This window comes from Schistocerca serialis, chromosome 8 (genome assembly GCF_023864345.2).
Source record: "Schistocerca serialis cubense isolate TAMUIC-IGC-003099 chromosome 8, iqSchSeri2.2, whole genome shotgun sequence".
In the NCBI taxonomy this organism is placed as follows: Eukaryota; Metazoa; Arthropoda; class Insecta; order Orthoptera; family Acrididae; genus Schistocerca; species Schistocerca serialis.
The window spans coordinates 83,590,439-83,609,619 of record NC_064645.1 but is presented as its reverse complement, the minus strand read 5'-3'; the positions used below and the strand labels follow the sequence as shown (position 1 = coordinate 83,609,619).

The 19,181-nt window shown below is 42.9% G+C and overlaps 1 protein-coding gene across 1 annotated transcript in view; it reads right to left on the bottom strand.

Moving 5' to 3' along the window:
* Positions 1–19,181, bottom strand: part of LOC126416835 (glutamate receptor 1-like) — a 170,188-nt gene that overhangs the window by 49,802 nt on the left and 101,205 nt on the right. Inside the window, exon 8 of the mRNA XM_050084718.1 lies at positions 426–509. Within this exon, the coding sequence (XP_049940675.1) occupies positions 426–509 (84 nt within the window). The remainder of the gene's footprint in view (positions 1–425; positions 510–19,181) is intronic.

Below are 19,181 nucleotides of genomic sequence, written 5' to 3'. Positions count from 1 at the left end.
TTACAGTATAAGGACTTCTTATAAGCTGTTCGCTTGCAGAAATTTATTTCTTAATTGCAATACAAAACAGTTACAAAACAAAAAAAAACTGCACATATTACTAGAAATTATGTTTGCAGTTAGCATATCTTTAACACTAAGGTGCAGCCTAATGAATGTCCATTATTCCAATTCCTAGTAATTGTTTTCAAATTAGGATGAAAACAGCTATGTAATGGCGCTATGTGCAACAGATATTATGTCATTGAATACAAACGATTTTCTGTGCCTTCCTTGCCTTTCGCTTTCTCGAAACTACTTTAACATTTCTGTGTTTGAAACTGTATATGCATATTTCTCCTATTAGAAAGACGACTGCCAAAAACAGGCCACATCCAAACAATGTGATCATAGGCAAGACGTCGGCGAAGGTTTCCGCTTCATACTTGTTATCGTCGCACACGGACGGCTTTGGCAACCACTTCCGGGAAAGACGATCAATGATGCCGCTCTCAAAGAGTTTCAGTATCCTACGGAAGAAGCCATTATTAGAATTAGCGTCAACATAACAGTTTGCGCTAGGTTACAACACTACTATACCCAGGCCGCTGAAACTTTGCACTTGACATATGCGTTTCAAGGTTACAAGAAAAACTTCATTCCTTGTGCCAAGGTGTGCCGCTAGGCATTGAAGTTACTAACCAGAACTATTGACTTTCACGAGCAGGAGAAAGAATACGCAAGTATTCATGGGCAGCCAACAGTTCCTGCCGATAAAGTGGTGTAACACACATCAAAAACTCTTGAAATTAGTGCAAGAACAGTAGCAAGCGAAGGAGTGTTATTGCAAAAATTAAGAGATGTCGATGTGAGCTGTAACGATTCCGAGTTGTCTGGATCAGATAATATATTTTTAGCGACTCCTGGAAAGAAGAAAAAGCAGCCTCTACCGTCACCGACTTATTCTTTCTAGACTGGTTCAATTCGCAGCCAGCTTACTACAGCAGGAAAGAGCATCGCAGGGTAGCGAAGTTACTAACGTCGTTTAAAATAAAATGAACTTTTCATGGGTTTTAAAACGTCATTAAAAACAGTGTTGAAAAGTAGGGATTTCCGTTAAAAAGCGTTAGACGAACGCGAAGTTCACTTAGAAAAGGTACATATTGTTACAGCTCGAAGCACATTCTTGCACAAAATTGTGAGCAAGCACATTCATTCGATTTCTGCTCATGGTGACGACCACGAAGACGGTCTTGGCGCTGATTCCGACTCCAGTGGCGATCGATAACTGGATGGAATTGCATCACTGTCGCCGTAAAATGGTGAGTGGAGAGGTTTTCAAGGTATCGGTCATCATCAGATGCTTATTTCCTGTATTTCTTTGCTCCGTTGTCGAAAGCGCGTGCTTCATTGTGATTATATATGCATTATTATGCAGTTGTTTATTTACTGTCATTGTGGTAGCAAGTCAAAAACGAATTCTAATATATAGTGTTATTGCTCAATAGCTTACATTTACCAGATAAAATAGAAAACCATGTCGTCTGCTAAGTGTATAGAGGCTGCTGTTGCAACGTCGCTACTGCTTTATAGCCAACCTAATTTGACGTAATGCGAGCTGTGAAGTGCAATGTTTCGCCGGCGCAGGTACAATATCGCACTCAAAAAAATAGCAGACAAACCATTAATGAAATTGTGAATGTTTAGAAATAACTGTATTCCATCGTATTTTGTGATTCTAACTGGCACAGATGATACAGGAACATCAAAAGTTAGCCCACAACTTGATAAGACATTCATTGGTTTAAATTTAAAAGGTGATATGATACTTTTAAAGCCTTCCAGAATTGCATCCTAGAGGTCAGTGGAGTCGAATGATAATGTTAACATGCACGCAGTTAACTCAGAAAGCATCCTTAAAAGCGTTCCACTCGACGTCTCTGAAGTGTTTGGAATTTCCACACAAACGAAGAGTCATGTATACAATAACACACGCACACTATCACCACCACCACCACTACTGTCAAGTTTCCCTTCCACCAAGCCGGCTGCAGTTCTCGACAAGCGTCCTTCAACTTTCTTTGTCCTTCCACAGTAATTTCACCTCGATTTTTGAGGTTCAAGACGAACAACTTCTCTCAATTGTAATTCTGTCTTTGCTTGGTGTCTTCTGGGATACAATTTGGCCAGATCACAGTTGTCGAGGATCTCCTTTAAAGTGTCCGTAGTGCCATTGAACAACTGCAGTTGTAAATGCTATTAAGCATAGCTGACAAACTAACGAACTGCCTAATAGCTTGCTCATGTCCATCAGTGTCAATACTTGAAACATTATCGCTATTGTGTGACATGCTTACTAATTCCATTTTTTAACTCACCATAGAGTTTCTTACTGCTGCCGTTGGTGCTGCGTGTTGTCTGGTATGAAGCGTTTCCCTATATCCGTCGTTGCCACTGCTCGTGTGTGCCTCCAGCTGTTCTGCAGCCTCGGGTGTCTGGGCTGCCTGCACTCACACTGCGTGTGACCTGCACTGCTGTCTGCCGTTGCCTCTGGGTTTTCCATGACCCTGCAGTGCCCGTCGTGGCTGCCACTGCCGCTGGCTGCCCTCACACGATCGACCACGACCTGGTGCTGCTTCTCACAACTGCCGCTGCCACTGCCCCGCCTCTGCGCGCGCCTGCACCTTGCACCGCTGTCTTCAGCTCCCGGCTTCCCTCCAGAAAGTTCGCCTCCACCCCGGACGCCGTCCGCCTGCTGCTACTGAGGCTGCGCCGCCACTGGCCACCTCCTGGAGTGACGACATTCTCCTGAGGCATCATCTGTGTGCTGGGCTGGTCCCGGCCTCTTCTTCTGTCTTTTCCAGGCGCCATCCACTCCTTTGCACTGGATGTGGTCTGTCTTCTTCTTCTTCTAGGCAGTTTTACTCTCCTGCTCCTGGCTCTGCTGCTGGCCTTCTTATGGGTTGTGCAAATAATGCAAAATGGGCACTCAAAGCTGTTCTACCATTTTGCAAGATGTCGGGCTCGGCAGGTTCAATATTCCAAAGAGAGGTGACCTATTCCTATAACTCGTCGGGTGACAACTCCACACTAATGCCTGACCAATCCCCCACTGACACCAGAAAATGTCATCTCCAGTGAGCAGTCTAGACAACCAATGACATAACAATCTGAGCATGGCCCTTCCAGCCATGGAGAAGGCTAACTGAATATTTTGAAGGAATTTGAGACTTGTTTGGGAAATATACAAAAAACAGGCAAGACTTGGATAACTACAATCATTAATGCTCGTCTGAACAAAACAGAATAAGTGATCTGAACGGAAGTACACTATTCCCGACTGTACGCAGCTAAGTGAACACGAGCAGAGCCAGAGCGAATACTACAAGCACCTTTCTCAACTCAAGTCTCTTCGGACGCTATCGCCTTCACCTTCATACTATGTGGTGGGCCACATCGCCTCTTCCACGCTGGCGCGTCTGGCCACTGCCCTGTGGGGCCTCGTGTGTGACCATATATGGTCACTGCCAACACACTGCCGTGCCTCACGGTATCTCCACAAGAGCTCGTGTGATACCTCGTGAGTTCATTTCCCGCCAACGCCGAAAGCAACGCCCTTCCTGTGGCGCCTGCTTTGTTCTCTGAGTACTTTCTAGAAAACTTATTCGTCCTGGCTGCTGCTCTGTTGCGTTTTAGGCGTTGCATTTTTTAATATGTGACACCGGCAATTCTTCATCTTCACAGAGGGTAGTGAAGTCATCAGCAAATCTTATCATGACATTTTTTCACCCTGAATTTTGATCCCACACTTGAACCTTTGTTTTCTTTCCTTCATTGCTTCTTTGAAGTATAGATTGAACAGTAGAGACGAAAGACTGCACTCCTGCCTTACACCCTTTTTAATCCGAGCACTTTCTTTTTGATCTTCCAATCTTACTCAAATGGTTCACATGGCTCTAAGCACTATGGGACTTAACATCTGAGGTCATCAGTCCCCTAGACTTAGAACTACTTAAACCTAACTAACCTAAGGACATCACACACATCCATGCCCGAGCGACGATTCGAACCTGCGACCGTAGCAGCAGCGCGGTTCCGGACTGAAGCGCCTAGAACCGCTCGGCCACAGCGGCCGGCTCCAATCTTCTTGTTCCCTCTTGGATCTTGAACTTGTTGTAAACTGCCCATGTTTTCCTATAGCTTACTCATATTTTTCTTAGTATTTCGAACATCTTGCTCCATTTTACGCTGTCGAATGCTTTTTTCAGATCTACCAATCCTATGAATGTGTCTTGAGTTTTCTTCAGTCTTTATTCTATTATCAGGAGCAACATCTGGACTGTCCCTCTGGTTTCTTTACCTTTCCTAAAGCCAAACTGATCGTCATATAAAAGATCCTCAGTTTTCTTCTCCATTATTCTGTGTATTATTCTTCCCAGCAACTCGGATGCATGAGCTGTAATGCTGATTCTGTGATAATTATGTGCCCTTGGTATCTTCGGAATTGTGTGGATGGTATTTTTCCGAAGTTCTCATGGGGTGTTGCCAATCTCATAGACGTTAAGTTGAGAAGTCGTTTGGTTACCACTGGAAATTCCGATAGAATGTTATCTATCCCTTCTGCTGTATCTGAACTTAGGTCTTCCAAATCTCTTAAGTTCTGAATCCACTACTGGATTCCCTATCTCCTCCATATTTCTTCTTCTACCATGTCATCAGACAATTCCCCCCCCCCCCCCCCTTGTAGTGGTCTTTAATGTACTCTTGCCACCTGTTCGGTCTTTTCACTGAGTTTAACAGTGAAATTCCTATTGCACTCTTAATGCTACCGCCCTTGCTTTTAATTTCCCCGAAAGTTGTTTTGACTTTTCCATATGCTGAGTCACTCCTTCCGACGATCATTTCTTCTTCGATTTCTCCATTTCGCCTTGGTCCCCCTGCACTTCTTATTTGTTTGATTTCTAAATGATTTACCTTGCTGTATTCCTGTCTTTCCTGGAACATTTCTGTACATCCTTCTTTCCTCGACGGTATTTCTTTTGTTATCCAAACTTCCTTTGCAGTTACCTTCCTTGTACCTATATCTGGCTGTCCAACATCTATGACTACTCTTTACAGAGATGCCCACTCCTTTTCAACTGAACTGCCTCTTTTGGTATTCCTTATCACAGTTTCCACATCTTTAGCAATATATATATATATATATATATATATATATATATATATATATATATATATATATATATTAAATTGTGGCTGATACGTGATTTACATCGACAATGACCACGTTTTGTAAGCCTATATACAACTTAAAAGTCAACCAAATTAATAACGAATAAGAATAATTGCTTCCTAATCTAGTGAAACCGAAATCACATTTTAGAAACACGCTTAATTCTCACCTTTACTAGCGTTAACTTCACGTTTGGATTTTGGGACACTACAACAATATATAAAAGTTAAAAAGTAATGATTAGGAAAAGAACAATAAATTGCAATCCTATTTTTACAAATATCAACAACAATACTATCCTGCTAAAACTATTTAGGTTATAGGGAATAGGAATGTGACCATTACACAGAAGTGGAGGTATTGATTTAAGGTTACATTTAAATAATTATCAATGAATTTCATACATAAATCCATGTATGAAAATTATATAGATATTGGGAAAGGTGCGCCATGTTTGGCACTGAGAAACTGGGAAAAGTGTTGTGCCTGCGTGGACTTCCTCGGCGTAACAATTCTCAATAGTCTCCTCGGGTTTGCAGCAGGATACAAATCAGCATGACTCGATATTTCGGCGATCCATCTGTCTGCCATTTTCTACAGAAGCTACAGGATGCTGTGAACGGTTCTGTAAGTATTGTCCAAGGCACTCTGTGAATGGCTGTATGCCTGCGTGATTATTATCATATAAATCGTACAGCCTGTATAAATGTGAAAAAAAAACTTCATTGGTTTGTGACCATTGCTTGACGCTCCTATTCTTTTATTTTCCGTGAGGGTGGTGTCCATCAAGAAAATTATCTTTCGCCACTTCTCCTCATTATCGAAATGGACCAAGTTTTAAAGACAGTCGCCGGCCGGAGTGGCCGAGCGGTTCTAGGCGCTTTAGTCTGGAATCGCGCAACCGCTACGCTCGCAGGTTCGAATCCTGCCTCGGACATGGATGTGTGTGGTGTCCTTAGGTTAGTTAGGTTTAAGTAGTTCTAAGTTCTAGGGGACTGATGACCTCAGAAGTTAAGTCCCATAGTGCTCAGAGCCATTTTAACCATTAAAAGACAGTCAAAAAGAAGGAACGAACAATTATTGTATTAGGTTTAGACAAAAAACAAAAGATTTAGGAGGAGATGAATAGCATGGGCTGTTAATGAAATTGATTTGTAAACTCATAGAAACCACGGCCCCCCCCCCATGAACCATGGACCTTGCCGTTGGTGGGGAGGCTTGCGTGCCTCAGCGATACAGATAGCCGTACCATAGGTGCAACCACAACGGAGGGGTATCTGTTGAGAGGCCAGACAAACGTGTGGTTCCTGAAGAGGGGCAGCAGCCTTTTCAGTAGTTGCAAGGGCAACAGTCTGGATGATTGACTGATCTGGCCTTGTAACAATAACCAAAACGGCCTTGCTGTGCTGGTACTGCGAACGGCTGAAAGCAAGGGGAAACTACAGCCGTAATTTTTCCCGAAGGCATGCAGCTTTACTGTATGATTACATGATGATGGCGTCCTCTTGGGTAAAATATTCCGGAGGTAAAATAGTCCCCCATTCGGATCTCCGGGCGGGGACTACTCAAGAGGATGTCGTTATCAGGAGAAAGAAAACTGGCGTTCTACGGATCGGAGCGTGGAATGTCAGATCCCTTAATCGGGCAGGTAGGTTAGAAAATTTAAAAAGGGAAATGGATAGGTTGAAGTTAGATATAGTGGGAATTAGTGAAGTTCGGTGGCAGGAGGAACAAGACTTCTGGTCAGGTGACTACAGGGTTATAAACACAAAATCAAATAGGGGTAATGCAGGAGTAGGTTTAATAATGAATAGGAAAATAGGAATGCGGGTAAGCTACTACAAACAGCATAGTGAACGCATTATTGTGGCGAAGATAGATACGAAGCCCATGCCTACTACAGTAGTACAAGTTTATATGCCAACTAGCTCTGCAGATGACGAAGAAATTGAAGAAATGTATGATGAAATAAAAGAAATTATTCAGATTGTGAAGGGAGACGAAAATTTAATAGTCATGGGTGACTGGAATTCGAGTGTAGGAAAAGGGAGAGAAGGAAACATAGTAGGTGAATATGGATTGGGGGACAGAAATGAAAGAGGAAGCCGCCTGGTCGAATTTTGCACAGAGCACAACATAATCATAACTAACACTTGGTTTAAGAATCATGAAAGAAGGTTGTATACATGGAAGAACCCTGGAGATACTAAAAGGTATCAGATAGATTATATAATGGTAAGACAGAGATTTAGGAACCAGGTTTTAAATTGTAAGACATTTCCAGGGGCAGATGTGGACTCTGACCACAATCTATTGGTTATGACCTGTAGATTAAAACTGAAGAAACTGAAAAAAGGTGGGAATTTAAGGAGATGGGACCTGGATAAACTAAAAGAACCAGAGGTTGTACAGAGATTCAGGGAGAGCATAAGGGAGCAATTGACAGGAATGGGGGAAATAAATACAGTAGAAGAAGAATGGGTAGCTTTGAGGGATGAAGTAGTGAAGGCAGCAGAGGATCAAGTAGGTAAAAAGACGAGGGCTGGTAGAAATCCTTGGGTAACAGAAGAAATATTGAATTTAATTGATGAAAGGAGAAAATATAAAAATGCAGTAAATGAAGCAGGCAAAAAGGAATACAAACGTCTCAAAAATGAGATCGACAGAAAGTGCAAAATGGCTAAGCAGGGATGGCTAGAGGACAAATGTAAGGATGTAGAGGCCTATCTCACTAGGGGTAAGATAGATACCGCCTACAGGAAAATTAGAGAGACCTTTGGAGATAAGAGAACGACTTGTATGAATATCAAGAGCTCAGATGGAAACCCAGTTCTAAGCAAAGAAGGGAAAGCAGAAAGGTGGAAGGAGTATATAGAGGGTCTATACAAGGGCGATGTACTTGAGGACAATATTATGGAAATGGAAGAGGATGTAGATGAAGATGAAATGGGAGATATGATACTGCGTGAAGAGTTTGACAGAGCACTGAAAGACCTGAGTCGAAACAAAGCCCCCGGAGTAGACAATATTCCATTGGAACTACTGACGGCCGTGGGAGAGCCAGTCCTGACAAAACTCTACCATCTGGTGAGGAAGATGTATGAGACAAGCGAAATACCCTCAGACTTCAAGAAGAATATAATAATTCCAATCCCAAAGAAAGCAGGTGTTGACAGATGTGAAAATTACCGAACTATCAGCTTAATAAGTCACAGCTGCAAAATACTAACACGAATTCTTTACAGACGAATGGAAAAACTAGTAGAAGCCAACCTTGGGGAAGATCAGTTTGGATTCCGTAGAAACACTGGAACACGTGAGGCAATACTGACCTTACGACTTATCTTAGAAGAAAGATTAAGGAAAGGCAAACCTACGTTTCTAGCATTTGTAGACTTAGAGAAAGCTTTTGACAATGTTGACTGGAATACTCTCTTTCAAATTCTAAAGGTGGCAGGGGTAAAATACAGGGAGCGAAAGGCTATTTACAATTTGTACAGAAACCAGATGGCAGTTATAAGAGTCGAGGGACATGAAAGGGAAGCAGTGGTTGGGAAGGGAGTAAGACAGGGTTGTAGCCTCTCCCCGATGTTGTTCAATCTGTATATTGAGCAAGCAGTAATGGAAACAAAAGAAAAATTCGGAGTAGGTATTAAAATCCATGGAGAAGAAATAAAAACTTTGAGGTTCGCCGATGACATTGTAATTCTGTCAGAGACAGCAAAGGACTTGGAAGAGCAGTTGAATGGACTGGACAGTGTCTTGAAAGGAGGATATAAGATGAACATCAACAAAAGCAAAACAAGGATAATGGAATGTAGTCTAATTAAGTCGGGTGATGCTGAGGGAATTAGATTAGGGAATGAGGCACTTAAAGTAGTGAAGGAGTTTTGCTATTTGGGGAGCAAAATAACTGATGATGGTCGAAGTAGAGAGGATATAAAAGGTAGGCTGGCAATGGCAAGGAAAGCGTTTCTGAAGAAGAGAAATTTGTTAACATCCAGTATTGATTTCAGTGTCAGGAAGTCATTTCTGAAAGTATTCGTATGGAGTGTAGCCATGTATGGAAGTGAAACATGGACGATAAATAGTTTGGATAAGAAGAGAATAGAGGCTTTCGAAATGTGGTGCTACAGAAGAATGCTGAAGATTAGATGGGTAGATCACATAACTAATGAGGAAGTATTGAATAGGATTGGGGAGAAGAGAAGTTTGTGGCACAACTTGACCAGAAGAAGGGATCGGTTGGTAGGACATGTTCTGAGGCATCAAGGGATCACCAATTTAGTATTGGAGGGCAGCGTGGAGGGTAAAAATCGTAGAGGGAGACCAAGAGATGAATACACTAAGCAGATTCAGAAGGATGTAGGTTGCAGTAGGTACTGGGAGATGAAAAAGCTTGCACAGGATAGAGTAGCATGGAGAGCTGCATCAAACCAGTCTCAGGACTGAAGACCACAACAACAACAACAACAGAAACCACGGCGGTTGGTTGATGTTGAGCAGGAACTCTCGGGTAGTCTTCCTGAAAACTGGAATGAAGAGATTACTTCCAGTACTTGGTTAGTGTTGTCTGCTCAGCTAATACCATAAATAAAGGTATTCGGGACAGAATACAAAAAGAAGCTTCGAAATTCTGTCATGCGATACGTGCGAAACTTTGCAATAGAACATTTCTATCAGCTTCTAAGACCAGCGTGTAGAAAAGTTACGTCATACCTAATACACACACTAGGAGCACTGACAATTACCGGCTCCATGCAACAAAAATAAAGTTTATTCTTTCCTGTATTTTTTTAAACGGCAAAATAAAGAATGAGAACACTCAGCAGCAGCTAAGTTACGAAAGAATCACGGTGTAAACACTTGAACAGAAGCGACTGCAGTGCCACAGGAAAATGAAGGAGTGGACGTTATTGTTAGAATCATTCAGCGTGAATTGTGTCAGTAAAAATAAAATGGTTCAAAAATGGTTCAAATGGCTCTGAGCACTATGGGACTCAACTGCTGAGGTCATTAGTCCCCTAGAACTTAGAACTAGTTAAACCTAACTAACCTAAGGACATCACAAACATCCATGCCCGAGGCAGGATTCGAACCTGCGACCGTAGCGGTCAGTAAAAATAAGCCACAGTTGAAAGTGAGAATAAGTGTCCTAAAGGAAAATATCCGAATAATTCATTTGGATGCAGAACATAAGGCAGCAATCATAGAGCTATGTACCATGTATGGCAATGTTTCCCATTTGCCAGGAGACAAATTGTCCTATACAAATAGTATCAGGCACAAAATTAAATTACTGCCGCAAGCAGAAAGTAGGGGAATTTGTTCGCAACGCTACAGAATATTGGAAGCTCGAAAAGAGGTACTCCAGCAAGAAACTGAAAAGATGTTACAAGATGACTTCATAGTACCGAATAAAAATGGCTGTTAATTTCGATTCCGAAAAAGATGGACGCTAGTGGACAGTGGAAATGGCGTACAGTCGCGGAATGCAGATAACTGAAAGGAATCTCCCTAAATTTAGTATATCCATTGCCAAGAGTGAACGACATTCTTGACAGGTTTTTCGGAAAGCAAAGTACTTCTCGACCATCGCTTTAGCGGAGGGTCTTATAAGACGAACAGGATCGGGGTAAGACGGCTTTCAGTTCGCTGTATGGGCATTATGAGTACAAACGAATGCCCATGGAACTTAAAACAGCTCCAAGTACGATTGATTAACTTCGTCTTGACAGGGTTACAAGGTGACAAATTGTTTATCTATTTGGATGACATGGAAATATTTGGCTCCCCCTTAGAGGAACATAGAGAGGTGTTTGAAAGACTTAGGCTCCACAGTTTAAAGATGGACAAGTGCGAATTTTTGCGAAAGTAAGTGTGCTATTTGGGACATATTCTATCGGCTGAGGTCTTGAGGCCAGACCCACAGAAGGTCAAAGAGATAAATGAGTATCTACAGCCCGAAACAACAAAGCAATTAAAGGCATATCTAGGCTTTGTGGGATCCTATCGATGTTTTATAAGCTTCAGCCAAACCGCGAAGGTGCTACACGAATTACTGAGGAAGGAAGTGCCTTACACCTGGGTGTCGAGCAGGAAAACGCACTTCAGCATTTGAAGGCGAAACTAATCAGTCTGCCTATAATAAAGAATCTGGACTTCGAAAAGGACTTCATAATTACTACTACATCTACATCTACATTTATACTCCGCAAGCCACCCAACGGTGTGTGGTGGAGGGCACTTTACGTGCGACTGTCGTTACTTCCCTTTCCTGTTCCACTCGCGTATGGTTCGCGGGAAGAACGACTGCCGGAAAGCCTCCGTGCGCGCTCGAATCTCTCTAATTTTACATTCGTGATCTGCTCGGGAGGTATAAGCAGAGGGAAACAATATATTCGATACCTCATCCAGAAACGCATCCTCTCGAAACCTGGACAGCAAGCTACACCGCGATGCAGAGCGCCTCTCTTGCAGAGTCTGCCACTTGAGTTTGCTAAACATCTCCGTAACGCTATCACGCTTACCAAATAACTCTGTGACAAAATGTGCCGCACTCCTTTGGATCTTCTCCATCTCCTGTGTCAACCCGACCTGGTACGGATCCCACACAGATGAGCAATACTCAAGTATAGGTCGAACGAGTCTTTTATAAGCCACCTCCTTTGTTGATGGACTTCATTTTCTAAGGACTCTCCCAATGAATCTCAACCTGGCACCCACCTTACCAACAATTAATTTTATATGATCATTCCACTTCAAATCGTTCCGTACGCATATTACCAGATATTTTACAGAAGTAACCGCTACCAGTGTTTGTTCCGCTATCATACAATCATACAATAAAGGATCCTTCTTTCTATGTATTCGCAGTACATTAGATTTGTCTATGCTAAGGGTCAGTTGCCACTCCCTGCACCAAGTGCCTATCCGCTGCAGATCTTCCTACATTTCGCTGCAATTTTCTAATGCTGCAACTTCTACTGACGCTAGCTGGACAAGTGTTGGAGCCGTTTCGAGTCAGGAAAAAATCTGAGGCGACTTAACTGTCACGTATGCCTCGAGAACGCTGAATAAGGCGGAAAGAGGGTACAGTACGATCGAGAGGGAGATGTAAACCATATGTTGGGCAGTGAAATACTTCAAACTGTAAGCATTTGGGAGAAAGTTCCTGATGTGCACTGATCATAAACCCGTGACGTGGGTAGGAAGTATATCTGAACCGTCATCCAGATTGATGAAGTTTAGGTTGAAGCTGGAGGAATATGACTATCAAATCATGTACAAGAGTGGCAAAAGAATCAAGTCACCGATGCACTCTCGCCAGTGAGAGGGGTCAGTGCTACTGGTGCGTGACCGGAAGGCAATAGCAGCCTGGGTCAGGATACGACAGATGCGGAAGTCGTAGCGAGGCTCAGAGACCCACCTGCAGGCGGTGGCAGCGGGACTGTTGACACACGTGAACAGGCGGCAGGCGTGCCTGACAAGTAAGCAGGACATGGAACAGCTGAGATGAAATCAGTGAAAGATTACATTTGGAAATGTAAAAACTGTGTCAAGAGATATGGAAAAGTACACTGAAGCGCCAAAGAAACTGTTATAAGCATGCGTGTTCAAAAACAGAGGTATGTAAACAGGCAAAATACGGCGCTGCGGTCGGCAACGCCGATGTGAGACAAGTGTCTGGCGCACTTGTTCGATCGCTTACTGCTGCTACAATGGCGTGTTATCAAAATTTAAGTGAGTTTGAACGTGGTGTTATAGTCGGCGCACAAGCGATGGGATACACCATCTCCGAGGTAGCGATGTAGTGGGGATTTTCCCATACGACCATTTCACGAGTGTACCGGGAATATCTGGAATCCGGTAAAACATCAAATCTCCGACATCGCTGCGGCCGGAAAAACTGAAGCGCCAAAGAAACTGGTATAAGCATGCACGTTCAAATACAGAGGTATGTAAACAGGCTAAATACTGCGCTGCGGTCGGCATGTGAGACAAGTGTCTGGCGCACTTGTTCGATCGCTTACTGCTGCTATAATGGCGTGTTATCAAAATTTAAGTGAGTTTGAACGTGGTGTTATAGTCGGCGCACAAGCGATGGGATACACCATCTCCGAGGTAGCGATGTAGTGGGGATTTTCCCATACGACCATTTCACGAGTGTACCGGGAATATCTGGAATCCGGTAAAACATCAAATCTCCGACATCGCTGCGGCCGGAAAAACTGAAGCGCCAAAGAAACTGGTATAAGCATGCACGTTCAAATACAGAGGTATGTAAACAGGCTAAATACTGCGCTGCGGTCGGCATGTGAGACAAGTGTCTGGCGCACTTGTTCGATCGCTTACTGCTGCTATAATGGCGTGTTATCAAAATTTAAGTGAGTTTGAACGTGGTGTTATAGTCGGCGCACAAGCGATGGGATACACCATCTCCGAGGTAGCGATGTAGTGGGGATTTTCCCGTACGACCATTTCACGAGTGTACAGGGAATATCTGGAATCCGGTAAAACATCAAATCTCCGACATCGCTGCGGCCGGAAAAAGATCTTGCAAGAACGGGACCAACGACGACTGAAGAGAATCGTTCAGCGTGACAGAAGTGCAAGTCTTACGCAAATTGTTGCAGATTTCAATGGCGGGCCATCAACAACCATTCAACGAAACATCATCGATATGGGCTTTCGGAGCCGAAGGCCTACTCGTGTACCCTTGATGACTGTAGACACAAAGCATTACGCCTCGCCTGGGCCCGTCATCACCAACATTGGACTGTTGATGACGAAACATGTTGCCCTGACGGACAAGTCTCGTTTCAGATTGTATCGAGCGGACGGGCGTGTACGGGTACGGGGACAACCTCATGAATCCATGGATCCTGCATGTCAGTAGGAGACTGTTATAGCTGGTGGAGGCTCTGTAATGATGTGGTGCGTGTGCAGTTGGAGTGATATGGGACTCCTGATACGTCTAGATACGACTCTGACAGGTGACACGTGCGTAAGCATCCTGTCTGATCAGCTGCATCCGTTTATGTCCATTGTGCATTCCGACGGACTTGAGCAATTCCAGCAGGACAATGCGTCACCCCACACGTCCAGAATTGCTACAGAGTGACTCCAGGAAGATTCTTCTGAGTTTAAACACTCACTTCCGCTGGCCACGAAAGTGCCCAGACATGAACATTACTGAGCATATTTGGTATGACTTGCAACGTGCTGTTCAGAAGAGATCTCCACCCCCTCGTACTCTTACTGATTTTCGGACAGCTCTGCACGATTCATGGTGTCAATTCCCTCCAGCACTACTTCAGACATTAGTCGAGTCCATGTCACGTCGTGTTGCAGCATTTCTGCGCGCTCGCGGTGGCCCTACACGATATTGGGCAAGTGTACCAGCTTTTTTGGCTCTTCAGTGTATATCTGGAATCGAGATACAGCTGAGTCTATAACCACGAAAGAAATAAGTGAAAACGAAGAGACCGTGGTCTTAAAACAGTTTCACCCACTGGAGAACACCAGGCCATAGGAGAACCTATGAACGAATAAGGAAGTACCGAATATGGAATGGTATGAAGAAATATATGGAAGGATACGTCGATAATGCCAAAGTTATCAAAGAACATGCTCACTAGGATACACATAAAGATGGCTTTAGAAATCATGAAAGCGCATGAATACGCTTTCGAAAGGTCTAATAATGATAGAGTATGTCCATTAAACCAGGCGGACAGAGGGAGCAAGTATATTCTTACGTTTCAAGATGCTCTGACCAAGTTTATGGTGGTTGAACCCATTGACAGACAGGATGCTGACACAGTAGCGCAAGTGCAAGTTGAGAAAATTAGACTGATGTCTGGAATACCGAAAGTATTGTTAAGTGGTATGAAAAGTAATTTCATGAGTGTAAGTATGAAAAAGATTATGTAAACTGTTGCGTACTGAAGAGATTCAACTACCAGCTTCCACCCTCAGAGAAACGGAGCGCTAAAAACGTCGCATCGAACACTGACTTAGACGTTGCAACGCTATGTGGATAGAGCTCGAACAAACTGGGACAGTTGGGTTCCATTCGCAGTTTTTGTGTATGAGCTGTTCTTTGGAAAACATGTAAAATACCAGGGATACTGCAGAAAGATACAGCTGGAATGAGGTATAATTTTGGTGATTGTGTGGCAGAGCTAAAGGAACACATGCAAGAAATTCACTGATGTGCAAGAGAGTATAATGCGCGGTATAAAATAAAGAATAGTATTATAGGACACAGAATCGAAAAAAATTTCATTGTGGAAATAAAGTTCTGTTGTATAACGATAGCATAGGACGCAGAAGATCGCTTAAGTTAGATATGCAGTTGCGAGGACCATAGTTCGAACAAAAGGTCGGATGTACGAAATAAGTATCTTATGGTTCAGTCCAACAGACTAAAAGAATTTTTCTTAATCCAGATTTCGGTATCGTACTACATCGTCGGTGTTATCCTACTGTTCATTGAGATTGAGTGCGCAAGTCAAGAATCATACCTGCAAATAACGAAGTTCCAGACGTCGCCAGGACTGTATTACGATAATATGGGACAAGTGAAAATTTACAGCGTAACTTATAAAATTGTGAGTTATTTCAATTTGACGGAACTTAAAGAGAAATTTGCGCACATTGAGGCTCACGCAAGGCGGGCACTCAGATATTGTAAAGACAGACTGGCATTACTGAATATGAGTGTAGCAGAGTGTAAAAGTACGAAACGTGAGTTAAAATGGCACAGGACAAACTGAAAAGGCCCAGTGTCTGATTGGACAGTTAGCACAGCATGAATCCCGCATAAGGTAACGAAGGATCTTAAACTTCGTTACCAATGTCAGCCAGATTTTATTCGGAACACTAGGTGATGATAACGCCATGTTCTTCAAGGCGAAGAAAGAGGTACTAGAAGAGGAATAGAAACAGCTACTCCGACTTTCGAAGGAGCAAGTGACCATAGTTAAAGTAATCTTGTGTAGTTTTAATCGAAGGGTAAGCTCCATAGCGAAAAATGAAGAGATTATGACGTATGAAATGAAACAATTAAGCTGGTACATAGAAGAATATGAGAACAGTACTGATGAACGGTAGCAGAGAGCAGTAATCTTGACCATTGTTAACGAACAGCTGATACAGCTCAAGGGCATTTTAAGTGAGCTAGAACAGGAATACGATATGTTAACATCATCGATTATCAACGCTCAGAAAGACATTCTGAAGCGGCATCTACTCCAATTCAGATCCTAAAGTATCTAGAACTGAAGAAAGACGACATCTAGGATAAGCGGGTCCCTGTCGCTCTTGCGGCCGACAGCTGTTACCAATTGATCGGAAACTATCTTGAGTTGTTGTTGTTCTGGTCTTCAGTCCTGAGACTGGTTTGATGCAGCTCTCCATGCTACTCTATCCTGTGCAAGCTTCTTCATCTCCCAGTACCTACTGCAGCCTACATCCTTCTGAATCTGCTTAGTGTATTCATCTCTTGGTCTCCCTCTACGATTTTTACCCTCCACGCTGCCCTCCAATACTAAATTGGTGATCCCTCGATGTCTCAGAACATGTCCTACCAACCGATCCCTTCTTCTAATCAAGTTGTGCCACAAGCTTCTCTTCTCTCCAATTCTATTCAATACCACCTCATTGGTTATGTGATCTACCCATCTAATCTTCAGCATTCTTCTGTAGCACCACATTTCGAAAGCTTCTATTCTCTTCTTGTCTAAACTATTTATCGTCCATGTTTAACTTCCATACATGGCTACACTCCGTACAAATACTTTCAGAAACGACTTCCTGACACTTAAATCAATACTCGATGTTAACAAGTTTCTCTTCTTCAGAAACACTTTCCTTGCCATTGCCAGTCTACATTTTATATCCTCTCTACTTCGACCATCATCAGTAATTTTGCTCCCCAAACAGCAAAACTCCTTTACTATTTTAAGTGTCTCATTTCCTAATCTAATTCCCTCAGAATCACCCGACTTAATTCGACTACATTCCATTATCCTCGTTTTGCTTTTGTTGAAGTTCATCTTATGCCCTCCTTTCAAGAGACTGTCCATTCCGTTCAACTGCTCTACCAAGTCTTTTGCTGTCTCTGACAGAATTACAATGTCATCGGCGAACCTCAAAGTTTTTATTTCTTCTCCATGGATTTTAATACCTACTCCCGACTTTTCTTTTGTTTCCTTTACTGCTTCCTCAATAAACATATTGAACAACACCGGGGAGAGGCTACAACCCTGTCTCATTCCCTTCCCATCCACTGCTTCCCTTTCTTGTCCCTCGACTCTTATAACTGCCATCTGCTTTCTGTGCAAGTTGTAAATAGCCTTTCGCTGCCTGTATTTTACCCCTGCCTCCTTCAGAATTTGAAAGATAGTATTCCAGTCAACATTGTCAAAAGCTTTCTCTAAGTCTACAAATGCTAGAAACGTAGGTTTGCCTTTCCTTAATCTTTCTTCTAAGATAAGTCGTAAGGTTCTCACGTGTTCCAACATTTCTACGGAATCCAAACTGATCTTCCCCGAGGTCGGCTTCTACCAGTTTTCCCATTCGTCTGTAAAGAATTCGCGTTAGTATTTTGCAGCTGTGACTTATTAAACTGATAGTTCGGTAATTTTCACATCTGTCAACACCTGCTTTCTTTGGGATTGGAACTATTATATTCTTCTTGAAGTCTGAGGGAATTTCGCCTGTCTCATACATCTTGCTCACCAGATTGTAGAGTTTCGTCAGGACTGGCTCTAATGGAATGTTGTCTACTCCCGGGGCCTTGTTTCGACTTAGGTCTTTCACTGCTCTGTCAAACTCTTCACGCAGTATCATATCTCCCATTTCATCTTCATCTACCTCCTCTTTCATTTACATAATATTGTCCTCAAGAACATCGCCCCTATATAGACCCTCTATATACCCCTTCCACCTTTCTGCTTTCCCTTCTTTGCTTAGAACTGGGTTTCCATCTGAGCTCTTGATATTCACGTGTTGAATATCCAGCTAGTAATGTGTACAACCTCTGTGTAATACTACAGTTACCGTCAGAAATGGACAAAACAAGGCATTTATTTCTGTATATTGCCCATGAAAAACAGGTACTGCTAATGGATGACGCGAAACGGCAGTATACGATGTCAAGTAACGAGCAGTTGCAGTGTAAAACAGTGGATAAGAACCTCGGAATATGTAAGCAAGTGTTTATATTCTTGTTCACGTATGGCCATGAAAGATATGAGGCGAAGATGCTGCAACCAGTGTGAGAAGTTCCGAAGGATTGCGTGCATAAGATAATAGTGTTGAACGAAAGTCTGTGGACACCGTTAAATAAATCTTTTTTTTTTTTTTTAATTTATGCTAAGGTCTTACGGGACCAAACTGCTGAGGTCATCGGTCCCTAAGCTTAAACACTATTTAATCTAACTTAAAGTAAGTTACGCTAAGATGACACACACACCCATGCCCGAGGAGGACTCGTACTACCGACGGGGGGAACCGCGCGGACCGTGACAAGACGCCGGGCGGCTAAGTAATACTGAATGGCCGTTTGTTGCCCTGGTCGATGATGAGGGGGTTGCCGTCATCTGTCATGATGGGAGACCCCTAGATATCGTACTCCTAGGCACAGGCAAGTTAAAATTTTTAGGTAATTGTCGCGAATATACAGCTCAAATGGTGATACAATTCGAGCATATAATACGAACAAATGTCTCTAGTAGAGACATTGCGGCTGACTTGAGCTTGGAAATACATTGCTGCATAGCAAATGATGGAAGGAAAAATATAAGTGAACTTACGCTGGAATTGTCAATGCAAGTGCAGTAAGGCAGCTAGACGACGTAACAGCTGCAGGGCGTTAAGTTGCTTGAGCTGCAAAGCGAAATTGAGTATCAGGAAGAAAGTGCCTTCAGCAACTTCACGTCAAGTCATTTCTCTTTCAGGA